Source organism: Dreissena polymorpha, chromosome 3 (genome assembly GCF_020536995.1).
Source record: "Dreissena polymorpha isolate Duluth1 chromosome 3, UMN_Dpol_1.0, whole genome shotgun sequence".
NCBI lineage: Eukaryota > Metazoa > Mollusca > Bivalvia > Myida > Dreissenidae > Dreissena > Dreissena polymorpha.
The window spans coordinates 149,820,211-149,841,694 of NC_068357.1; the positions used below are offsets into that span (position 1 = coordinate 149,820,211).

The 21,484-nt window shown below is 32.7% G+C and overlaps 3 protein-coding genes across 8 annotated transcripts; 2 read left to right on the forward strand and 1 right to left on the reverse strand.

Annotated features, from left to right (window-relative positions):
- Positions 1-950: 950 nt before the first annotated feature.
- On the forward strand, positions 951-5,158 carry LOC127871960 (uncharacterized). Of its 2 annotated transcripts, XR_008045653.1 has the most exons (5): positions 951-1,428; positions 1,998-2,156; positions 2,849-2,915; positions 3,205-3,331; positions 4,223-5,158. XR_008045653.1 is itself a non-coding variant. In XM_052415260.1 (4 exons), the coding sequence occupies exons 1-4, from the start codon at positions 1,992-1,994 to the stop codon at positions 4,347-4,349; spliced, it is 486 nt and encodes a 161-aa protein (XP_052271220.1). In that variant the 5' UTR covers positions 1,480-1,991; the 3' UTR covers positions 4,350-5,158. The 2 variants fall into 2 exon arrangements, 1 of the variants encoding a protein (XP_052271220.1); XM_052415260.1 differs by lacking the exon at positions 951-1,428 and having other exon boundaries at positions 1,480-2,156.
- LOC127871959 (putative nuclease HARBI1) lies at positions 3,339-10,062 on the reverse strand. Of its 5 annotated transcripts, none has more exons than XM_052415256.1 (6): positions 9,757-10,062; positions 8,796-8,897; positions 7,698-7,930; positions 7,114-7,201; positions 6,360-6,460; positions 3,339-5,583 (listed from the first exon to the last, which is right to left on the reverse strand). In XM_052415256.1, exons 1-6 carry the CDS (start codon positions 9,964-9,966, stop codon positions 5,361-5,363), a joined length of 957 nt encoding a protein of 318 aa, XP_052271216.1. In that variant the 5' UTR covers positions 9,967-10,062; the 3' UTR covers positions 3,339-5,360. The 5 variants fall into 5 exon arrangements, with proteins under 5 accessions (XP_052271216.1, XP_052271215.1, XP_052271218.1 ...); XM_052415255.1 differs by having other exon boundaries at positions 7,114-7,267; positions 9,757-10,043; XM_052415258.1 differs by lacking the exon at positions 9,757-10,062 and adding an exon at positions 9,567-9,687 and having other exon boundaries at positions 7,114-7,267.
- A 1,644-nt stretch (positions 10,063-11,706) lies between these two features.
- On the forward strand, positions 11,707-13,985 carry LOC127874523 (neuropeptide FF receptor 2-like). The gene has a single exon (XM_052418890.1). The coding sequence runs from the start codon at positions 12,111-12,113 to the stop codon at positions 13,605-13,607; it is 1,497 nt and encodes a 498-aa protein (XP_052274850.1). The 5' UTR covers positions 11,707-12,110; the 3' UTR covers positions 13,608-13,985.
- Positions 13,986-21,484: the final 7,499 nt, after the last annotated feature.

Sequence of the window (21,484 nt, forward strand, 5' to 3'; positions counted from 1 at the left end):
CCGTGCCTTTATAATGTGACTCGATATAAACATTTATAAAGAAATCAACAAAGTTATCAACAGCTTCAATATCATTACTATTGTATGACAATTTTGTCATTTTTTAAATCCTCCTGTTTTCCTGAAAAAATATTATTTTAGTCTTTTCAGTGTAAACATTTAACCCCCTAGCACTGCAGTATAAATATAATGTATCTAAATGTGATTGAACTTCAGTAGGTGACTTTCCTAAAATAGCCATGTCATCAGCAAATAAAAATACAATGAACAAAATTTCATCTATACTCAAACCAGAGTAAATGTTATCTTGTTGGTAAAGTTCAAGATCTTCAACAAATAAAGAAAACAAAATCGGCCTACCCTTGCCTCAATCAAATCGCATGACTAAAATAATCTGAATAAGATGAACATGATTGTAGATGTGATTAAACATCCGCATACATATTTTTCACTCTTTAAGTAACTAATCCTTTACCAGACTTCTTTTTTTCAACCATATTGCATTGCGGTATATACTATCGAGACATTTTAACATATCGACGTTTATGACATACAGACGTTTAGTTTCATTTACATTATCTTGAACAATCGACATCAATATATAAATAGCATCAACAGTTGAATAACCGTTCCTAAATTGAAACTGCGCATCCGAAATAATATTGTTTTATTGCACAGAGTTTCAATGCCCTTGTTTAAAATCATGGTAAATAGTTTTCAAAAGCAACTTAATAAGGTAATCCCTCTATAATTATTTACTACTGTTCCTTTCTTTTCGCTTTCTATTTCTTTTTCGGTCCGTCAGAATATATATCAAAGAATAGTTATCCACATAATTCTAGTAATCTAAACACCACTAAATTCATTTTAATTTAATTATATCGACACAGAACAAAAACGCGACTGTTTTCCGCGTAATCAAGTTACCTATAAACAGTTGTAGGGACCGGGGTACCGTTTTACTAACAATACTTAAGTATTGCGTAAGTATTGGCGTAAGTTGACAAGTTACGAATAACGTACGCATTTCGTAAGTGCGTTTTACTAACATTGCGTAAGTTTGACATCGTACGTAAGTGAAAAAATGATCGTAACTCTCCAACTTGGAGGTGACATGTAAACAAACAACAACAACTCTGACGGTTAAACTATACTATTTTTACTTTGTTGTTTTATGTAACCCATCTGCTTTCGTAAGTGTGTTGTCACCTAGTGTCGTCTGCACTTGTTTAAGTTGTAACTTGTCACAATGGATGCGGTAACGCTTAATGAGAAGAAAAGAGAAAAAAGGAAATTGAATTGGACAAAAATAGAAACGGAGGTGTTAGCAGCTGCTTACATCAAGCAGCATGCGTTGATAAACGGCAATTTTTCATCGACGTTGTCTGGAAAAGATAAGGATCTTGCGTGGGAAAAAATTGCAGAACAGTGAGTATCATCTAGCGCACTATTATATTTTCTTTGAAACTTAACAATGAACACAATTTTAGATTAGAAAAAAACACAACGTGACATGTGCTTACTGTAGTTTAAACGCTCAAAAACACCATAATAACTTATTATGCTCCCCCCCATTTTTTTTTGGGGGGGGGAGCATATAGTCGCCGCTTCGTCTGTCCGTGCGTGTGTCCGTCCGTCCGTGCACACTTTTTGTCCGGGCTATTTCTCAGCAATTAATGACCGGAATTCAATTAAACTTTATGGGAAGCTTCACTACCAAGAGGAGATGTGCATATTATCAGCCGGTTCTGGTCGGATGATTTTTCACAGAGTTATGGCCGTTTGAAATTTCCCATTAACTGTACATATAGTGCAATTCTTGTCCCCCCCCCCCCAACTACTAGACGTTTCCTTTTATCTGAATATAAAGTGCAATATTGTGACAAAAAAACTTTGGGGATCATAACCCGTCTCCGACGGCTTCTTGTTAAATAAGGATATAGCTTATTAAAATGTCACTAAACATGCTAGACGTATGTTAACATAATCTCATGCAGAATAAACGCACTGGGAGCAGAAGAAAGAACAGTGGAAGAGATCCGGAAAAAGATTTCCGACACGAAAACAAAACTGAGAAAGAAAGAAAGACAACGGCGCCTATCAATGAAACAAACTGGAGGGGGCCAGCAATCACACTGGAGCAGTGGGAGGAGAAAGTAAATGCATTTGTAGTCACGACTATACCAAGAGAAAGCTATATCAAAGCATATCTCCATTTGATGAGTGACCTTAGAATATTGTTTTTTATTCATAACCAATGATATCAAATGTAAATTACTGTATCTGACTGATAGCTGTGATGAAATTAATTATGTAATGCAGTGTATCATTAGTTAAATCAATAATACTCCTACCGTAGAAATCTAAAAAATACTTGCTTGATTAATTAAAAGGGTTCATACGTGTCTTTTCATATAATATAGAATTAAAGTGTTTTGTACTCTTTTGAACGCGTAAAAAAGTTGTGTTTTACTTCCGCTAACATCACCAAAAATAAAAAAAAGTAGGTTTTCGTAACTTTCATTGAACTTTTGTTTGACTTTTACACGTTGTGTTCCACTAACAAGGTAAGTCCATTGACAAAAGTCTTGAAAACATCAATGCAAACATCATTTAATATAATTCTAAGATGGCACAATCATTATATCGATAAAATATTCCAGTTTAACAAATGTAACCAAAAACTGATTTTTTGTCTGTAAACTTGACTTCAAATGGCAAAACAAGTTAAGGGTCGGTAAAAAAGTTCGTGTCTGTCGGGTTAGCGAAAACATACAACTTCTTTAGGCCTAAGTTTGAGGCAAATTATATTGTTGATTACCGTACAGTTAGATCTAATTTCTTATAGATGATAGAGGTTATTGGCGAAGAGTCGATTGTGGGGTTCGGTGGTGTGGACACGTTTGCTGTGCAACGTGAGTAACATACCTTATTGCAATGATCAAATAAAAAAGTAATCTTTACTTACTGTCATTAGCTATATTATTTACCATACCGTTCCACTAAAACAGTCGCCGTTGTGACAGTTAATGACACCCCGCTGCCGGTATGACTAGATAACGAAAACAGTACTGTTTTCGCAAAAACAGTAAAAATTACTGCTATCCCCGCTGCTAACGCTAAATGTACTTGTGCTTCTAATCTTCATTGTTTTGAAATGCACTTGAGTTGAAGAAACATTTTGTCTGTTTTCAATAATGACAGGAACACAACAGCCGATGATTGCAGAGCAACATGGTCAATCATGCAGTACGATGTGTGTGGAGCCCACTGTAGCTTTAGAACCCCAGGTGGTAGGAGGAGTCGCAACTCCAAACCAAAAAACAAAAATGTATGTGCAGTGCGTTATAACAAATTCTTTTTATTTCATCTATTTGTTAACAACAGTGTGTATTCAGCAAAGCATCTAAAACATATAAATAATGTGACAAAACACTACTAAAATATGCTATTAGTATAAATACGATACATTCAGTATTCAAACTGAAACAAGATAACCAATTAATTTGGAATACATTTCAACAGTATAATACATATTATTAATATCCACACAATCCCTGTAATAAAAATGTAATTATTGCCAATCAACATAAGGCGTGTTTTATGCCCTACTTCGAAGACGAGGGGGTATATTGTTTTGCACATGTTCCGTCGGACCGTCCGTCCACCAAGTGGTTTCCGGATGATAACTCAAGAACGCTTACGCCTAGGATCATGAAACTTCATAGGTACATTGATCATGATTGGCAGATGACCCATATTGATTTTCAGGTCACTAGGTCAAAGTTCAAGGTCACAGTGACTTAAAGCAGTAAATGGTTTCCGGATGATAACTGAAGAACGCTTAAGCCTGGGATCAGGAAAGTTCATAGGGACATTGGTCATGACTGACAGATGACCCCTATTGATTTTCAGTACTCTAGGTCAAAGGTCAAGGTCACAGTGACTTGAAACAGTAAAATGGTTTCCGGAGGATAACTCACGAATGCTAAGGGTTAGGATCAGGAAAGTTCATGGTGACGTTGGTCATGACCGACAGATGACCCCTATTGATTTTCAGGTCTATAGGTCAAAGTTCAAGGTCACAGTGACCTGAAACAACTACAATTGACAGTCCATTTTGGGGGCATGTGTGTTTTACAAACAGCCCTTGTTTTATTCCAATTATTATAACAATCGTCTAACAAATTATTTCAATGTGTGTTAATTTGAATTATTACAGGAGTCCAAGCACGAAAAACAAAAGGCGGAAGACAAGTGAAGATGGTAATATTTCAAGAAATAAACTGTTGAATTATGTTAATTTATTTAAATTTCGCAGTCATGTTGTTTTTCTATTGGTATTGTAACGACTAGCCCAATTAACAATGGGCGAGTCGTTATGAGGCGAGTTGTTAATGGGGCGAGTCGTTACCTATTCCTACCTTTGTTAAAGTCCATTTTGCCTGAATTTCTTTCTATTACTAAAAATAAACCTTTTTTTTCAGATGACCTTGAAGATGTCTTGCAACTTTTGAGACAGCAAAATGAGACACTCGATGCAATATTTTTAGAGCAAAGAAGAACCAGAGAACTTCTTGCAAAACTGTTTTCATTTCCGCTTAATGAACAATAAATAATCATTGTTTAAAGCCACACACCTTGAAATGAAATACATGGCATAGTAAGTTTAAGGATAAATGAGAAACATATTTGATCTATGCCAATAAGAATATATCTGGTGGTTACAAGGTAGACATCTGTCTCTTTTGCGCTTTAAAACTTAAAAAAATAATTGCGTTTGTCGAAATGTATGTATATGTATAGAAATCCTACTTTTGGTTTTTAAATTAAAAAAAAACAATAAATAACTTGCTAACAAGGCTAGAGATTTTATGACAATTTTGCACATTTTGAAATTGCATCTATATGTATTTATTAACATGTACTTCATTTCAAGGTGTGTGGCTTTAAACATTTATTCATGATATTTGTTTTTGATACAATTAAAAGTTTTGTTTGGAAAAAAATCACCTAGTGAAGTACAATAAATGGAAAATATTATAAATCAAATGACAATTTTAGCAGCAAATTGCTATAAATGAAATGTACTAAATATGGTGTGAAATTAATAAGGTTATTACAATTCTCTGCAATTTTTAAGAACTATCAAAAAATATTGTGTCATTGTTAGAACTACTTCTTATATTTTAACACTAAATATCACCTAGTATCACATAGTAATAAAACAATACTCTAGTAGTGAAATGAACAAAACAATACATTAAACAGTTCAGTATGCTATTGAGAATCAATTCATTACTAATTGAGCGATTTCCCTGAAAAAGGTATTCCATATTAAATTAATATAGAATCCCTTTTTAGTGAAATCTCTCAATCAGTAAGGCCCGTGCACGCAACACATTCAGGTCAGGGTTTTCCAGTGGCAGTTGTACATTGTCATCATCATCTAATACGTCAATGTCATCAATGTCAAGGAAACCATCACTCAGACACAGATTGTGCAGCTTGGCACATACAGTCACAACCAGAGCTATCTTCTGAGGCGAAAATTGTAGATAGCCTCCAGTTTTGTGAAGACACCTACAACAAATATACCATACTATATATTAACTGGAAGAAAACACGTGGATATACCATTATGTCATTATTGGCCTGCTTTCATTGGAGATATAAAGTACAGTAAAGTACAATGTACTTTCTCTTACAGTTTCATCAGAAAGAGTTGCAAAACAAGTTATGTTTCTGTCCAAGAAAGGTATTAGCATATTGAGTCTTTCACACGACACATCATAATATGGTTAATACCCATAACAAGTATTATTAAAATCTGTACATGTATAACAAAGTTATTGAGCAAACGCGAAATTATTGCAATTTTTCGCACATGCATACACAACAACACACAAACACACGAACACATATGTTCAATTTTGTGACCCCTGGGGCAGGGTCAAATTTGACCCCAGGGATAAAATTTGAACAAATTTGGTAGAGGACTATTAGATGTCACTACATACCAAATTTGATAGACCTAGGCCGGATGGTTATGAACAAGAAATTTTTTGAAGTTTTCACAAAATATGCCTTATTTAAGCATATGTTCAATTTTGTGACCCCCCGGGGCAGGGTCAAATTTGACCCCAGGGGCATAATTTGAACAAATTTGAAAGAGGTTCACCCCAGGAACATTCCTGAGAAATTTCATCAGAATTGGACCAGTAGATTAGGATAAGATGTTTAAAGGAAAAGTAAACGCACGGACACACGCGCAACGGACAAAGGACCATGACATAAGCCCCTCTGGCCTTTGGCCAGTGGAGCTTAAAATCAAATCTATTTGTTATAACATTAATAACCTAAAACGTGACTTCAACAGTCCAAACGCCCTCTCTACTACCATCCTCGAAAGACTTTGGGCCAAGTTGAACGCGATCTCAGCTCTGCTCATTGGATTCAGCTACCAGCATATTAAAAAAAAACAATGTATATATAGATATAGTCGAGCTAAAAAGGTTATTGAAAAACATTGAACATTACTGGACTGGTAAATACGATATGAATCACCGTTGAATAGGAAATAAGAGGAATTGTTTTTTTCAACAAAAGGAATGTTTGTACACAAAGGTACATTGTATTATTGCTCACTCTCATAAATACATTTTATATCATGATTATTAACAATCTTTATACAATTTTTATCTAACTAAACATTTACCATAAGTACTTTATTTTATGCTTTCCGGTGGTTTATAGAGAAATATCAGTGAATTAAAACTGATTGTTTCACTGTTTCAAACAGTGAAAATTAACTGAAAATTATCGATAATTTTCACTGTTTACTTTTTTGACGAAATGATGTCATTATCCCAGCAAAATTCTTTAGTTTAACTCTTTAACAATGTATATAAACTGTAATCAAAAGCATTAAATAAAAGGAAAATTTATTGGATTCGGTTAAATATCGATTTTAATTGACTCGTGAAAATATTATTTTCTATGATCACTCGTGAATTAAAATCGATAATGCACAGAATGCAACAAATATCCTCTGGCTCTTTAACATACATGTTTATGTACATTAATGGTTTGTCAATGATGATGAAAAATTACCTTTGGAGTAAGAAGATATGGTTTCAGTCCATAGCCGGAGTCTCCTAGTAGCCATCCTTTGCTTCCATCCACCAGCCAGTCCTTCAAGCTACAGTTGTCAAAGATTACACTGTCATGTGTGGATCCCGGCCACTTTGCCACAATGTTAGTGAATCTACAAAAAAAGTTTTCAGCTTTTCTTTTCAAACGCATAAAATCAGAAAACATGAATCATAAAGGGTATGTACACTGTAGTGTTGTGTTCGAATGAGCAGAGATTAGCAGAGTAAAGGATTAACAAAAATAAATTGTTGCGTTGCTTTATAATCTCACTTAAGATTTAAAATTTGTTTTGTCTCTTGACATGATATTATATGCATTATAATTCAAATAATTTACAAAAGTGAAACATTTATTTTAAGTTTCATGTTATTCCACAAAATAGTTACTGAGAAACATCTCCTGTCAGAAAAGTGATACAGACAGATAAACAGTAGAACAGACAGACAACACCAAAGCAACATCCCTCCACCTTTGGAGATAATCATTAGATATGCTTTTTTGTCAGTTCTTTCACAAACTTATACAAAGAGAAAAAGAGTAACCTCATGTTTGCATCTACAACAGCTTGTACATTAATGGAATGGTATCCTTTCCGACACACATATATGTCTTCTCTCTCCCTTGGGGCTAACATGGCGATGTGTGTGCAATCCACTGCTCCAATCACATTTGGAATTCCGGCTATACCAAAAAATTTTTGTTTCACTTGGACCAGTTCTCTCTCCGATGTAGGGAATACCACAGTATTCAAGCGGCGGTCTAAAGCTTTTAGCACCTTCAACAAAACATAAAGTGATAACTCTTTGATGGAATGTTCAGTAATTTATTTACCAATTGACATTACACTTAATTTAGCTACATAATAAAAATTGTTCCTTTTAAATATTAATTGTTTAAAAGCAGTGAACGGATTGACTTATGCAAAGCATCTGAAGGGCCTTTAAGCCACAATGTCGTACAAATTAAAATTTGATCATACATTCTGTTAATATCTCAGACAAACATGTTTATCAGCCTCACTTAATCTCTTTCAGAAACTCTAATAATATACTCTATAAAATGTACATAACTTATAAATATTTCATTTGGTCTGACACTTAACATGTTATGAGCTATGTTGATGAATGACTTGATGAGACCATAAGTTATATAGCACATGTTTACGATAAAACTATGTGAAGTATATATAGCAACATGGAAAACAAGATATAGCAGCTGAGGAATAGATAAAATTTAAAAACAAGAACTCCGCGAGTCGGATGTTTCACCTAATGAGTATATTTTCAAACGATGGGTGATAACTAAAAAATGGGACCACCCAGAGTTATGGTTCCTTGTCACTACTCTTCCTCTCATTGAGCTGTATCACTGTAAAAAGTTTTAATTTGATATCTTCAATACTTTATTAGTTATGCGCCGGAAACAATTTATGACAGACGGACGGACAGACAAGACGATGGAGAAGTGATCCATTTATGTCGCATCTACTTAATAATAAAAGGCGACACAAAAATGTGTGAAGTGTTAAGGGAGCTGTTGAGTACGCAGAACATATTTTTAAACTATGTGTTACTGCAAAACATATATATTTTCCATGTCGAAAAAGCAATTTTGATTATAAATATGTTCAACTATTGTACCTGCCAAATACTCTTACAAACTGAACTTCTTGAGACACCGTGAGTCATGCCACCTTCACTGTAGAACTCAGATTTGGCTAGAAATTGAAGTGTTATCAGCAACTGAAAAATTGTAACAGATAGTGATATACTTTGAAAAAAATGAGAGTTCAGGAATTTTGTTAGTAAGCGAGCCTGTGACGAGCTTACTAAGGAATTTCCTGGATGAGTTTAATAAACTATGGTTTGAAATGACAATGAGTGTCAGATTTTTTTTATGCTTCAAATGAACAAATTAAATTATCTCTAAGACAAAATGACATTGCTGGACAATACAATTAATTATGATTATACGGATATAGTAGGGTTTTATACTTAATATATTTAAAAACATATCTAAACAATACCAATTCAATTGCTGTACACAGAATCAAACCATACTGCAGTAATTCCATTTCATTGTGAAATCGTCTTCGTTGGATGCCACAAGCTACATTATTAACATGCCATTATCTGATAAAATAACCTTACTGCATTTTGTAAAATTGATCAAAGAGAGCAATATCTTTTCAACAAGGTTATATACCAAACTCTGGCATATTACATAGGTAACTTGTCAAAGAATGTTTTCCAAACAAAGGGGGATGAGATTCACTATTCGGATACAGATTTCGGATGAAAATCCTTTTCACAGTAATACATATGTAGTTCCCCATATCCAGTTAATATTGCGTTCTACAAACTCAGTAACACTCGAAAATGAATCATAGATGTTACAAAATAAAAGAATACTTGTGTATTTTAATAGCGTTATCAGTTCCAAAAAGGGCAAACGCATTATTTAATTTTCATAAAAAGTTGACAATGTCAAGGACGCAAGCGCTATTGACACGTACTTTTCTGAATGCATAGGCAAACTGTCACTCTAACAAGTTGTCATTTCAAATGATACAACAAAATTAAATATGTTAATCTATATTACCTTCGTCATTGACGACAATGGGTGACTTCTGTTACATTGCGGCGATATGTCGTCCTTAATTAATTCATGGACTGTGTAGATTTGTGTTTTTGACAGTCTATACTTTCGCTGTATTTCTTGCTCTGTCAGAACATTTAGATAGTTTGGTCGATCTCTAAAAATCCTTGGATTTCTCCTTCGAGCGTTCCTTCTAGGAAATAACGCGGCCATATTTACGAAAATACTGAATGCTTACGCATGCTTTTTTTGTTCGTAAAGTTGCGTTAAAACTTACGTAAAACTTACGTACGCATTTTTTTAGTAAAACGCATTTGCGCAAAAATTTCAAACGTACGCAAGGAATTACGAAAATCGTAGACATACGCTAGCGTAACTCTGTTAGTAAAACGGTCCCCGGATGATTACTTTTCTAAGTAAGCTACTTAAATGTATGATTATGGTGGCTTCAAAATAATTTAGATTACATCATGAATATAACGTTTTATTTCTTTCATGACGGACCCAAAAAGTATTCGAAAACGTACAAAATACGACTGTTGTTTTGGTCTTGTGCTTAGTTACAATTTTCACATTAATACAACACTTATTCCGGAAATACATAAACTAAAGTGACACTGAATCGAGTCCAACATTTCGTCTTTGTGTAAAATTGAATTTGTTTATTAAACATATTTTGAGATGTTTCATGGATAAGTTATAGGAAGTATAAATCGAGTACATGTATATCTCCAGGATTGATACCATGCAAAGCGAGAAATATTGTGACTCGATATAAACATTTATAAAAAAATCAACAAAAAGAGAAGAGAAATTGACATTTGACAAACAATGCGATCCTTCGATCGGCATTGTGCCAATGTACGGATTGACTAAATATACTCCTTATAAATTTCTCTCAACATAAAGTCGATGATATTTTTAAGTATTTTGTATTGTGTGTGTGTGTTTCTTGCAATAAAACTCTGTTTAAACAGTATTTAAAAACACCAAACAACATACATGTATTCCTTTAAAGAGAATATGTTACAGTTTCGTTAGTTTTCATAAATGACTCAGTATTAGGACTTAGTTTTTATTAAGAATTAAGGTTGTCTTTAAAATATACGCTCACGAAATTTTCGTTAGGTGTGTCACATATAATTTCAAAGAGAAGATTCGATATTGATATTATAATCACGAGCACTTTTAAGCACGATCAGAATCGAGAGTGTTTATATCAATTGATATAGCCCGGATTTATTAACAATTTGTAACTCTACAGGTATTTCAATTGCCATATAATTTGTTAAAAAAGCAGATGATTGTCATTCTTAATTTACTTTATCAGACAATCAACGTCAATCTTCTTATAAGACATGTTTAAATTGTGCACGAACTGTGTACCCGGAACATTCTGGTATTGTTCGCCTATTATTGCCAACTTAACCATTATTGGATTTGATTGTGGTGTCGGATTCGTAATTAAAAATTGGTGTGATCTATGACCACATTACTGTCTGAAGTATTGTTCTTTTTATAAAATATGACAATCCCTGTCTGCGTCAGCATGTTCTCTTATTTGCATGTTCGTTACATGGCAAATAGTGTTGTCAACGTAAACAATTCTGTACAAACAATAGTAATGTATTCATGTCCAATGAGAAGACGCAAACAAGGCATTGCTTGGGGAAAGTTCAGCCTTATGTTAAACAATACATGATCATCAACCACGGGAAATGTACATGTCATTTATCAGGTTGTACCACATAGTATGATAAGAATTTGCACTGTATATAATATGTTTCAAACGTTCTGCAACCATAACAATCTGTATAAACCAGCTTTAGTAAGGTTTCAATTCCTTAAATACAATAATATATGGACGTGAGTTATTTATATAAATGTATTAAAGACAACTTTAAAAATAGTGATTTCAAATGTTTTATTTACCGTTTTGTATATTTTCAGGTGCAGATAATAGCATCGCCAGTCGAAGAAAACAACCTATGATTTTAAAGAATACAGCAGAACACGTGCTGTATAATCATAATGACTTACACATATACAGCAGATAATGCTATATACAGCATCACGAATTAAAAAGAAGACTGCGCCAAGATTTAATTCATTGGAGTATCTAAAGAAAGCAATTCGCAAAATTGTTTAACTACTTAAAATGTAAACTGTGTCTGAAAAGCAAAATGTTTTATCAGTTAAAAGAGGAATATAAATGTTGAATATACTTAAAAATAGCACCTTCTTTTACACATTATCTAAAATTTAACTGTGTAGTTAGGATTACTTGTTTTATAATTATTGAACGTTTTAAATTATCGACTCTAAGATCTTGGAATATACCTAGACGGTTTTCAATTATGAATAAAACGAATTTATTGTTGTCCTTAATGAACAACACGACTATGTCTTTGCAAAGCAATACCAATGCAAATGTGTTGACGTGCGTTTCGCAAGCCATATGCGATAGTTTGCTTAAAAAGACCATGGACGTTCACATCTACCCGATCATATGTGCGTTCCTGTACGTCATTTTAGGATTTGTTGGGAATTCAACAGTAATATACATCTACTTAACCAAGTGGAAAAAGAACAAGACGCGTGTATTTATTCTTTGCTTAGGAATACTCGATTGGTTGAACTGTACATTTTCCGTTCCCTTAGAAATTGCTATATTGATGAAACAATTGTCCTTTGACCATCATATCCTTTGCAAGGTCAGTCGCGGTCTTACGTATGCTATTAACAACACGGGAGCACTTGTTCTAGTGTCAATTGCAGTTGAACGTTTTCTGGTTGTCCATTACCCATTGAAGAGTCGACAGTTAACACCGCGATTTGCCAAGACATTGTGTCTGATTTCATTTGTAGTGGCTTCGGCCGTCGTTTGGCCTGCATTTGTCTTTTACGGCACACATACCTTGATCATACCTATAAGTTTGCCAAAGGGCAACGTGAACATTATAGGAAAAACATGTCTCATAGCGGATGAACACGAAATTAGAAAAGGCTTAATTTTGATTTTTACGACAATTTTGTTTGGTCTTCTGATTCTGATTTTCATTATTCTTTCCACACTTTACATCGCAATCGGACGAACAATATACATAGCAACATGTACTGAAGTCGGCGAAGACGCAGCAAGTTCAGGCAGAATGATGAGAAAGAGCATACTATCTGCTATTACCGGTGTAACAAAGAAAAAAGATATCGCTCAATTGAAGCAAATTTCGTCTAATAACAAACACTTTGGATCTAAAATACAAAGCAAGGACATTGAATATATCATGTATGCACATACAGAGACGAATACAACTTCTTCTGGTAACAGAAAACCCATATTCGATTACGTTCCAGAAGAATTTGAGAACATGTCTACCAAAAGTGCCTCTCTACCGGAAATTTATTCAATGACAATAAACAATACTGTAAGAAACTATCGCCCAAGTTCAATGAAACCTACTAGCCCTAGATCACTAATCAGTAGACCATTAGAGCGAAAATCCTTTTCGACTGTAAAAACAAGGGCAACACGGAATAACACTATCATGATGAGAATGGTAACGATTGCATTCATGCTGTCATACGCACCGTTCTTGGTCATTTTGATTATTCGCTACACACACGATTCTTACTCATTCAAATATTACCAATCTCTCGGATTCTCTGAAAAAGTGGCTTATAGAGTTTTCCTGAATTCCTATTTCATTAACAGTATGATTAACCCATATATTTATGGTTTCATTAATGTGCAGTTTCGGAAACATGTTAAGAATCTTTTCCGAAATATATTCTGTAGTGAGTGTATATGTAAACGAAATGCATGTCGTACTGCTGAATCAGCATCAATTGTTTAATTTTGTTAAGAAAAAAAATAATTGTGTACCAAATCAACAAATTATGAAAAACTGGAGGTTAATAAAACTTATTTATTATTAAATATTGTTCTTCATATTAGTTGTTCTAGAATTAATGCATTCGTTGTTGCTTGATATTGATATTCACATAACATTCAGTCTATGTTTCGAGTTTGACTGCGCAAAGATCAAATGTTGGTTTATGGACGTGAAATGTTATATGATACTTTTAAAACACTTTTCTACGATATAATATTGACATACCGCGTAATCCTGTTGTAACCTTATGTTGAAACGTGTTATATATACTTATTACAATATCGGTTGTTAAAGTACAATAAATAATATCATTTTGTGAACAAACAACATGCAACACTATCCCCTGATAAAATAATGTGTTTTTAGCAATGTTTAATAATACTTGTTATAGCATATGCATGTTCATAGCAGGTGGATATTAACTTTAATTTCTACCAAACTTATCATGGTATTATTATGTCTAATAGTGCACATATTGATAAACCATGAAGTCATCTGTGTATTTGTTCATATGTTAGATGCCAATATATTACATAAATTACAAAACATAAACGTGATATAATTGTATTTTCGATATGCATAGATATGTATGATTTTGTATTTGCCTTTAGGCAGTGACACATATCGTTCAGAAATCAAAAGCCAAAATCATATACAATGAGCAACGAAAAACAACTTAATCATTCATTTGAAAATACACGTGGACATGCTGTTTGCGAAATAAAACATTAGTAAGTTAAATTACACGAGCTTATAAATACAAGCAATCCACAGAACACTGGACACAACAGGATTTGATTCAATATTACACGTATTTATCGGAATTAATGCGAGCTTTGATTAGGTATCCTTTATTACATGTGTAACCTATTGGGCGATTCACGTGTTTGATAAAGGTTTAACGTTTCCAAAAACAACTGACTGAAGGTGGTGAGTACCCACATAATTTCTCTTAACATTGGTCTTGTACTGAGATTATTTCACAATTCCTTCACAACATGCGTATAAAGGAGGAATGCACATGTTTTAAAATCATTTGCAGTCTACACTAGCAACTGTTTGTAACATTCACAAAAACAACATGTATTGTAACAAGTATTAACTGGTATTAAAGTAACCCCAAGTGCTGTAAATCTGCTCTATATTTTCTCATCAATTCGCCAATATCCGGGGTAATGTGTAACGTTTGCATTAAAATATTCTTAAAATTGATTTCCTAAATAACACAGCAACAAATACATTTTTAATGCATTATATACAAACACGATAACACTATCAGGGGAAAACGACATGTTACATATTTTATAGTTTATAAACTAATGCAATTTCAAATAGCTTTTTTTCGTCGTAGAATAAATTTGATAATGATGACATTTAACTTTCGTTTTTATTATTTTTTACTTGAATTGATCTGCAATTAATTAAATCAATCCGTTGTATTACCTTATATTTACATAACACCACATTTTGAATAGTTTTACATAACACCACATTTTGAATGGTATAAAAAACACATTAAGTGTTGCCTAAATGAGCATAACTGTTGTCTGCAAGTTTATAATAAAAAAAAGGTTGACTCAAAAAACGACAAAGCTCTGACTTGCTTTTTGCGCCAGTCGAATATTATAAAAAAAACTATTGTCATGTAAACAAAAGAGAGATTATTAAGCTCTTTACAATAAATACAAGTTTTAGACAACGTCCAACAAGGCTTTTATAACGATTGTAATAATACTAATTGTAGAAACAAAACGCTACAATGGCTCGATAAGACCCGTGTATTATTAAAAGCCATTCATCATCAATCATATGCTGTCATTTAAAGATACGTGATCTCAGCTGTTGGTCGCATCAGCAGTTATTTCTTTGTGACATAGTACCTCTAATTAATTACCATTATTACAAATGTCACGCGTTAAAGTATTAAAACAGTTCCTTTAGTATTAATATTATCTGAATACAGCAAACAATGAAAAAATGCAATATCATACTCTGTAATGTTGATGACCTACTTTTATACTATACGTTTAAAGATTATATAAACGACTTAATGGCAACAGCTGGTATTGCCAAACGAAAAATATATTATATCTTGCAAAAACATATCAGTCATAAGTATAGTATACAAATGCAAAATGTAAAATGTAATGTAAATTTATAAGCTAACTCAATGTTGTTTATATTCGTTGTTACTGATTTAGTAGGATAAATATTTGGCAGCAACACGTCCAGTGTTTTTGTAAATACGTCCATTGATTCATATCTTGACAATTGTTGCTTGACTTATTTCGGACAATCACGCAAGTTGCGAATATGTAATATGCTCTTGTTTGTATTTGAATAGGATCTACATGTACACACTATATATATTTGTCTTCTATGACAATTACCTTCAATAACAGAATCTACATAAACGACTTGCGAGATGTAAGTGAAAATTGACTATTAGTTATATGACTTCAGAGGTAATGAGTCAATCACGCTGACACAAAGGTTAGATGATAACTGCAATGTGAAAAGAATCTCCATGAGAGACATTTTTCTTGGACTGCCTTAAATATTAATAATCTACACACAATTGAGTTTAAAAATATTAGACCGATAATTGCGTAAGTAACTAAATAAAATTGGTAAGAATCGTTTTAAACATAACTGTTCAATGTCATTTCCTTGTATTGTTAAGAAATAAAATTCGAATGTTTTACTATGTGGAATGTTTGGATAAATCACTCAAACCGTTGTTCGTTATAATAACAAAAACAAAACTAAATCACTAACGCTATTTACATTTGGAAAATCTACGTTGAGTTGTTATTTTATTGCCCGAGAGCATATAAAATTACCAGGATTCGTCGTTTAATAAAACTGTTTTATTGTAAATTGGCGTGTACGTGTAAGATGTAAGTTACCACGGAACGATAATATTTAATTTATGTGGAATACGCGAAAAGGTTTGATTTGAATAAAGTAATGTATTTTAAACCATTTAAACGAGAAGAGACCCGTCAAGCGTTAACCACAAAATAAATAAAACAAAAAGAAACAACGTACGTTTACTTAATAACTTAAAGTCGTTAACATTTTTCAGTAGAACATTTCTTATAGTTTCTAATTTAAGAGACATAAACAATTGTGCCACATAAGTATTCACAGAAAAATCTATCATGCGTGAAAACGTTTAAAGGCATTTTTAGTTTATATGTACCCGTTAGACTATCGGTAACAAATATTTACGGCAACCATCAAGAAAATATGAAGCGAACATATTTAGTCAACGTTTAACTTAACAATCTTTTAACTCCAATATTTTGAATAAAACAAAAATCAAGATAACTACGCGTGTTGCTTATCAGGAAATATCTCCTTTTTGTAATGTAAACGTACCCGTATTTTCCAGGTTGTTTATACACATTAAGTGACTCTTCGTTCTATTTTCGTGATGTGCTAAGTGTCATTGGGTAACTTATCAGTTATTAACGTGAATAACGGTCAATTAGTTTAGCGCTTGTATGATATAGATAGTTTTATTTCAACATACAATGCACAAATTTACATTGCAGCATGTTTTATACACACAATGAATAATAAAAACAACCTGCATGTATAAACAAAGCCATGTCTATCAACTATATAAGTTAAGGATTGCACAATAAAGGGCTTGCAATTAAACCCTAATTTCCATTGTGTTCCTTTAGAAATAATATTGTATGACATAGGACAACGTTTTATATCACAGTTTTTAATAATATCACAGTATATAATAATGAAAGACAAATGAAATATATAAGTTACCCTAACTTTTGCATAGAATATATTCTGATAAGTTCTAGACTAGACATTATAAAGAAGTTATTACATGTTAAGTGTTTAAAAGATAAACATAATTATTTGCCATGCTATAAAATAATAATACAGCAAGTAGATAAGACACAACAAATCTATCTATATGAACATTCGTATTAAATCATCATTAAGAAATATTAAAGAGATGCATATAAAAAATATATCCGTCTTAAAAAAAATGCTCCCTAACACTGTGCTTAAAAGATAAAATACTGTTGACATCTCTGCAATCATGCATGTTAAGATCGATATTAGGTTAGTCTGACTGTGTTTTAACGCTGAACCTAGTATTCGTATTGTGGATATTACTGACTGGAGTCAAATTATCTCCCAAATATAGCAAATCCAACTTTGAGCTAATTGTTAAAACATGGCAAAGTGTGATCTGGTCTACTCGACTTTCAATATGCAACCAGTTTTAAGTCTACTCAAAATTTCTTTACCTATGTGAGATCTAGGATGCACATTTAATATGAACCTGATAAGTTTATTTTGGATGACCTGTAACTTGTTTTTTAACATTTGAGTTAAAACAGTGTACCGAAGTCAAAGTGGAACTGAATTAAAGACATGACTAAAAGCCTTCTAGTATCTGTGGAAAAAAATCATTGTTTCGATATAAAAACTTTAACCTTGCATTGGTCTTCTTGATGACTGACTGCCATAGAGAGGAAAGACACATGTTGATCAATTGTAAACCCTAAAAGCATAACTGATGACGTAGATGAAATGGGTGTTCCATCACATGAAATATTTAAAATTGATTGTGACCTAAGTTTCTGCCGTCAACCAAACCGAATTGTCTCGGTCTTACCTAGGTGCAATGACAGTTTGTTGTCAATTAACCTTTGACTTGCTTTAGATCATCACTAAGAAACTTCTCAACCGTATATATGCTTTTATCCGAAACTAAAATGGCATAATTATTAGCATATACACAACAACTTTATGACATAGTAAATGTATTTACTCTTTGTGTTTTATACGTGTCAAGTTGATTACATTGATGCGATGTAAAAACTGAACTCTCGTGGCCAATACTGACACTTGACCTACCGACGAGGTTTTGCTGACAGTGTACTTAGCCCTTTTTAAAGATGCGAGATCATTTTTCAGGCGTTTATACTACTTTTATAGAATGCTTAAACAGGCTTCCTCAAGGCGGCCATGGAACTTAATATAAGACAATTTTATTGATATAAAAAGCATAAGAATAATGAAACGCCAGTAGCCACATTAAGTGGGAATCCTGTTAATAGCCTTTGATTTACGGAAAGTGACCAAATGCATTTAAAATACTAGACAAAAACATGATACGCAACATTGAATATAAAAAGATTATATCTATCTTTTTCATAAAAGCTTTATTTGTACTTTTTTTTTTACATTTGTCAAATCTTAATATTTATAAGTAAAGTTAGAATCCATGACTTGTTTTTTTTATATTCTTGTCAAACACAATGTTTTTGTGCGTTGTTACACAAATGATTTAAAACAATTGATTGCAATTGTAGCAGAACGATCTAGTTTTAAAATTATTCCAATATGTGATAACCATGTGTTTGCCATGTCGTTTACTGCCTATTGACATTTGAGTATTTTTCGCCAGACGTAGAGAAGATTGTCAAACAATCGTACAATCTCAATTATGCCTGAGTTTGAAGGACATAGATGTAAGAATGCATTATAGTAAATTCAATAACATATCATCCATAGGCTTTAGATATACCGCGAGTGAAGTCCACGAACTGTCGATTTATGAATAATTAAACGGTGTTTGAATGTGTTTTTGTAACGAAAAAAGCCCCGTATCTCATTTAACTGTGTTCAAGGTACACGCGTGTGTCTGGCAAGTATGTCGGCAAAATGATAAAAAGTCATAAACAACTATTAATAATCCTATATATGATCTTCCCGCGATTTAATTCTCGGTAATTAAAATGGAATTAGCCGGGAAAAAATATTGAGTCACGTGACTTTCATTTAAATAAATGGTAGTCCGCAGTGTCCTAAGACAAAAACGTTTTTTCTGTCGATTAGGACATTCAACTGAATATGAAGGGGTCACACAGCTGATGAACACTTTTTCTTCATTTACTGTTTGCAACCAGCTCGTACCAAACAAGTCGGATTATCAGAAAAACTTAACATTCGAGAGTTAATCAATTCCTTATCTGTTGAATAATATCGCACAATTATTGTTTTTATTGCCACCTGCAAAGCCACAGTGATCTGCTACAGCACGAAAAGCTTCATCAATCCGTTCTATGCATGTAATTGTATCCGCCGATTTTAGTTAGCAGTCTACTTTTTTGTAGATCGCAAATATGATTTTAAGTTGATTGCGTTCGTTCAAAAGTTAATGTTTTCTTATGTGTCTAATCATTTAGCAGGCTAACGTTATGAAATTGTATAAGATACAAATGGACTAGACATATGAGATGCAACAATACGCTGAAGGTATTTTTTGATAACGTACTTCGTGTGTCGGGATGAAAATATGATTCTGTGGACTATGCAAGCAGTGCCTTCAATACAATAATTTACTTCTAGACGTTTTCATTTGAAAAGATAATAGTATGTAGTTATAAGGTGAATAAAACTAATCCAGGAGTTCTGGAAAATTTCTAATTCTAAGCTAAATTCTAAATTCTAAGCTAAACGTGAACATATTGTTATTACATAATGCCTAACACATTTAATTATGTATATGCCAATTCTGGTGTTTCTTTACTATTGAGTAATAAACATTTTATTCATTGGAGTTAATATAATCTTTGATTTTATATGAAATATGCATTAAAATAGCAAGATATTTCGTTATTTATTATGGACTTGCTGGGAAGTTTAAGGAAAGTATATTTCAACGAAAACCTCTTTACTTTCATATCAGTATTATGTACATATTGCGTACCCATTAATGGAGCATTAATTTAAAATAAAATATAATGACCTTACATCTTTTGTCAATGTTCATTTAAACAAGTGCAAATAATCGTTAAAAGATTATTTGAGTTCAGAATAAAAATTAGTAGAGCATGCATAATAAAGAATATTCACTTACTCCAAAATTACTGTAAACATTCATTAAAATCGCACAACACGTGCACGAATAAAACAGCATTAATAAAAAAACGTTTAAAAGTGTAATTTATACATATTGAAATCACAAGTTGATCATTAAGCATACGAAATACTACATATACCCATAACCTTTTCTTTTCAGGTTTCAACTAAGTAACACAATTGTTTCCTATATCTTGGCTTGAAAATTGTCGGATTCTGAAGTTAATTCTTGTAGAAGCATCGAGCAAGAAGCAACATATTTTTTACAAACATACAGATACCAATAAACAACTTACTGTCGTACAATTTATTAACACTTTCCTGCGTATGTTCATGTCATATTTTGTCTTTGGTAAGCCCTCGAGAATAATATATCATACTTAAGTCTCACATTATACATCCAAGCATCGGTATTTCATCCTGTGCAATTATGCAGTTGCAGATTGCGCTATGACAATGAACTTCTGAAAAAATACAACTCCCATGGTGAGCACAGCGATAATTGCAACGCAATGCATTGCAATGGTATGCATAATACTGAAATGCATTTCTGGCTGGTGACCAGCATATTGCCGTATGTTGTTGGTTATATCAATACATTATCTTTGCAGTAACAATGTCACTCCATTACATGAAAAATAAACAGATGAAAAGCAGACTGATTTATGTATTGGTACTACATAGAAGCAATTGTCTGTATGATATCCTATTGCTTTTTATTGACGTCCATTTATGATTTAACAAAGTGTTCAACGAATGTATTGAATCTTGCTCAATCATAACGATTAAACAATCATAATTTTTATTTCTGTGCGTTGATTTTTATTTGTGTACTCCTTGTTTTATACATTTGCTGAGTATCTAAGTGTTTAGCACGATTTCATTGCCATAAATAAACTAACAAAAGCTATTATACAGTTTATCTCATG

What these genes read in the sequence shown, in the direction of transcription:
- LOC127874523 (XM_052418890.1), top strand. Translation starts at nt 12,111, where the DNA reads ATGAATAAAACGAATTTATTGTTGTCCTTAATGAACAACACGACTATG.
- LOC127871960 (XM_052415260.1), top strand. Translation starts at nt 1,992, where the DNA reads ATGCAGAATAAACGCACTGGGAGCAGAAGAAAGAACAGTGGAAGAGAT. An exon ending in GGACACGTTTGCTGTGCAAC is followed by an intron (nt 2,916 to 3,204) that starts GTGAGTAACATA and finishes CAATAATGACAG; the next exon opens with GAACACAACAGCCGATGATT. An exon ending in CCAAACCAAAAAACAAAAAT is followed by an intron (nt 3,332 to 4,222) that starts GTATGTGCAGTG and finishes GAATTATTACAG; the next exon opens with GAGTCCAAGCACGAAAAACA.
- LOC127871959 (XM_052415255.1), bottom strand. Translation starts at nt 9,966, where the DNA reads ATGGCCGCGTTATTTCCTAGAAGGAACGCTCGAAGGAGAAATCCAAGG. An exon ending in CATTGTCGTCAATGACGAAG is followed by an intron (nt 8,898 to 9,756) that starts GTAATATAGATT and finishes ACAATTTTTCAG; the next exon opens with TTGCTGATAACACTTCAATT. An exon ending in CATATCTTCTTACTCCAAAG is followed by an intron (nt 6,461 to 7,113) that starts GTAATTTTTCAT and finishes ATATGCTGGTAG; the next exon opens with CTGAATCCAATGAGCAGAGC.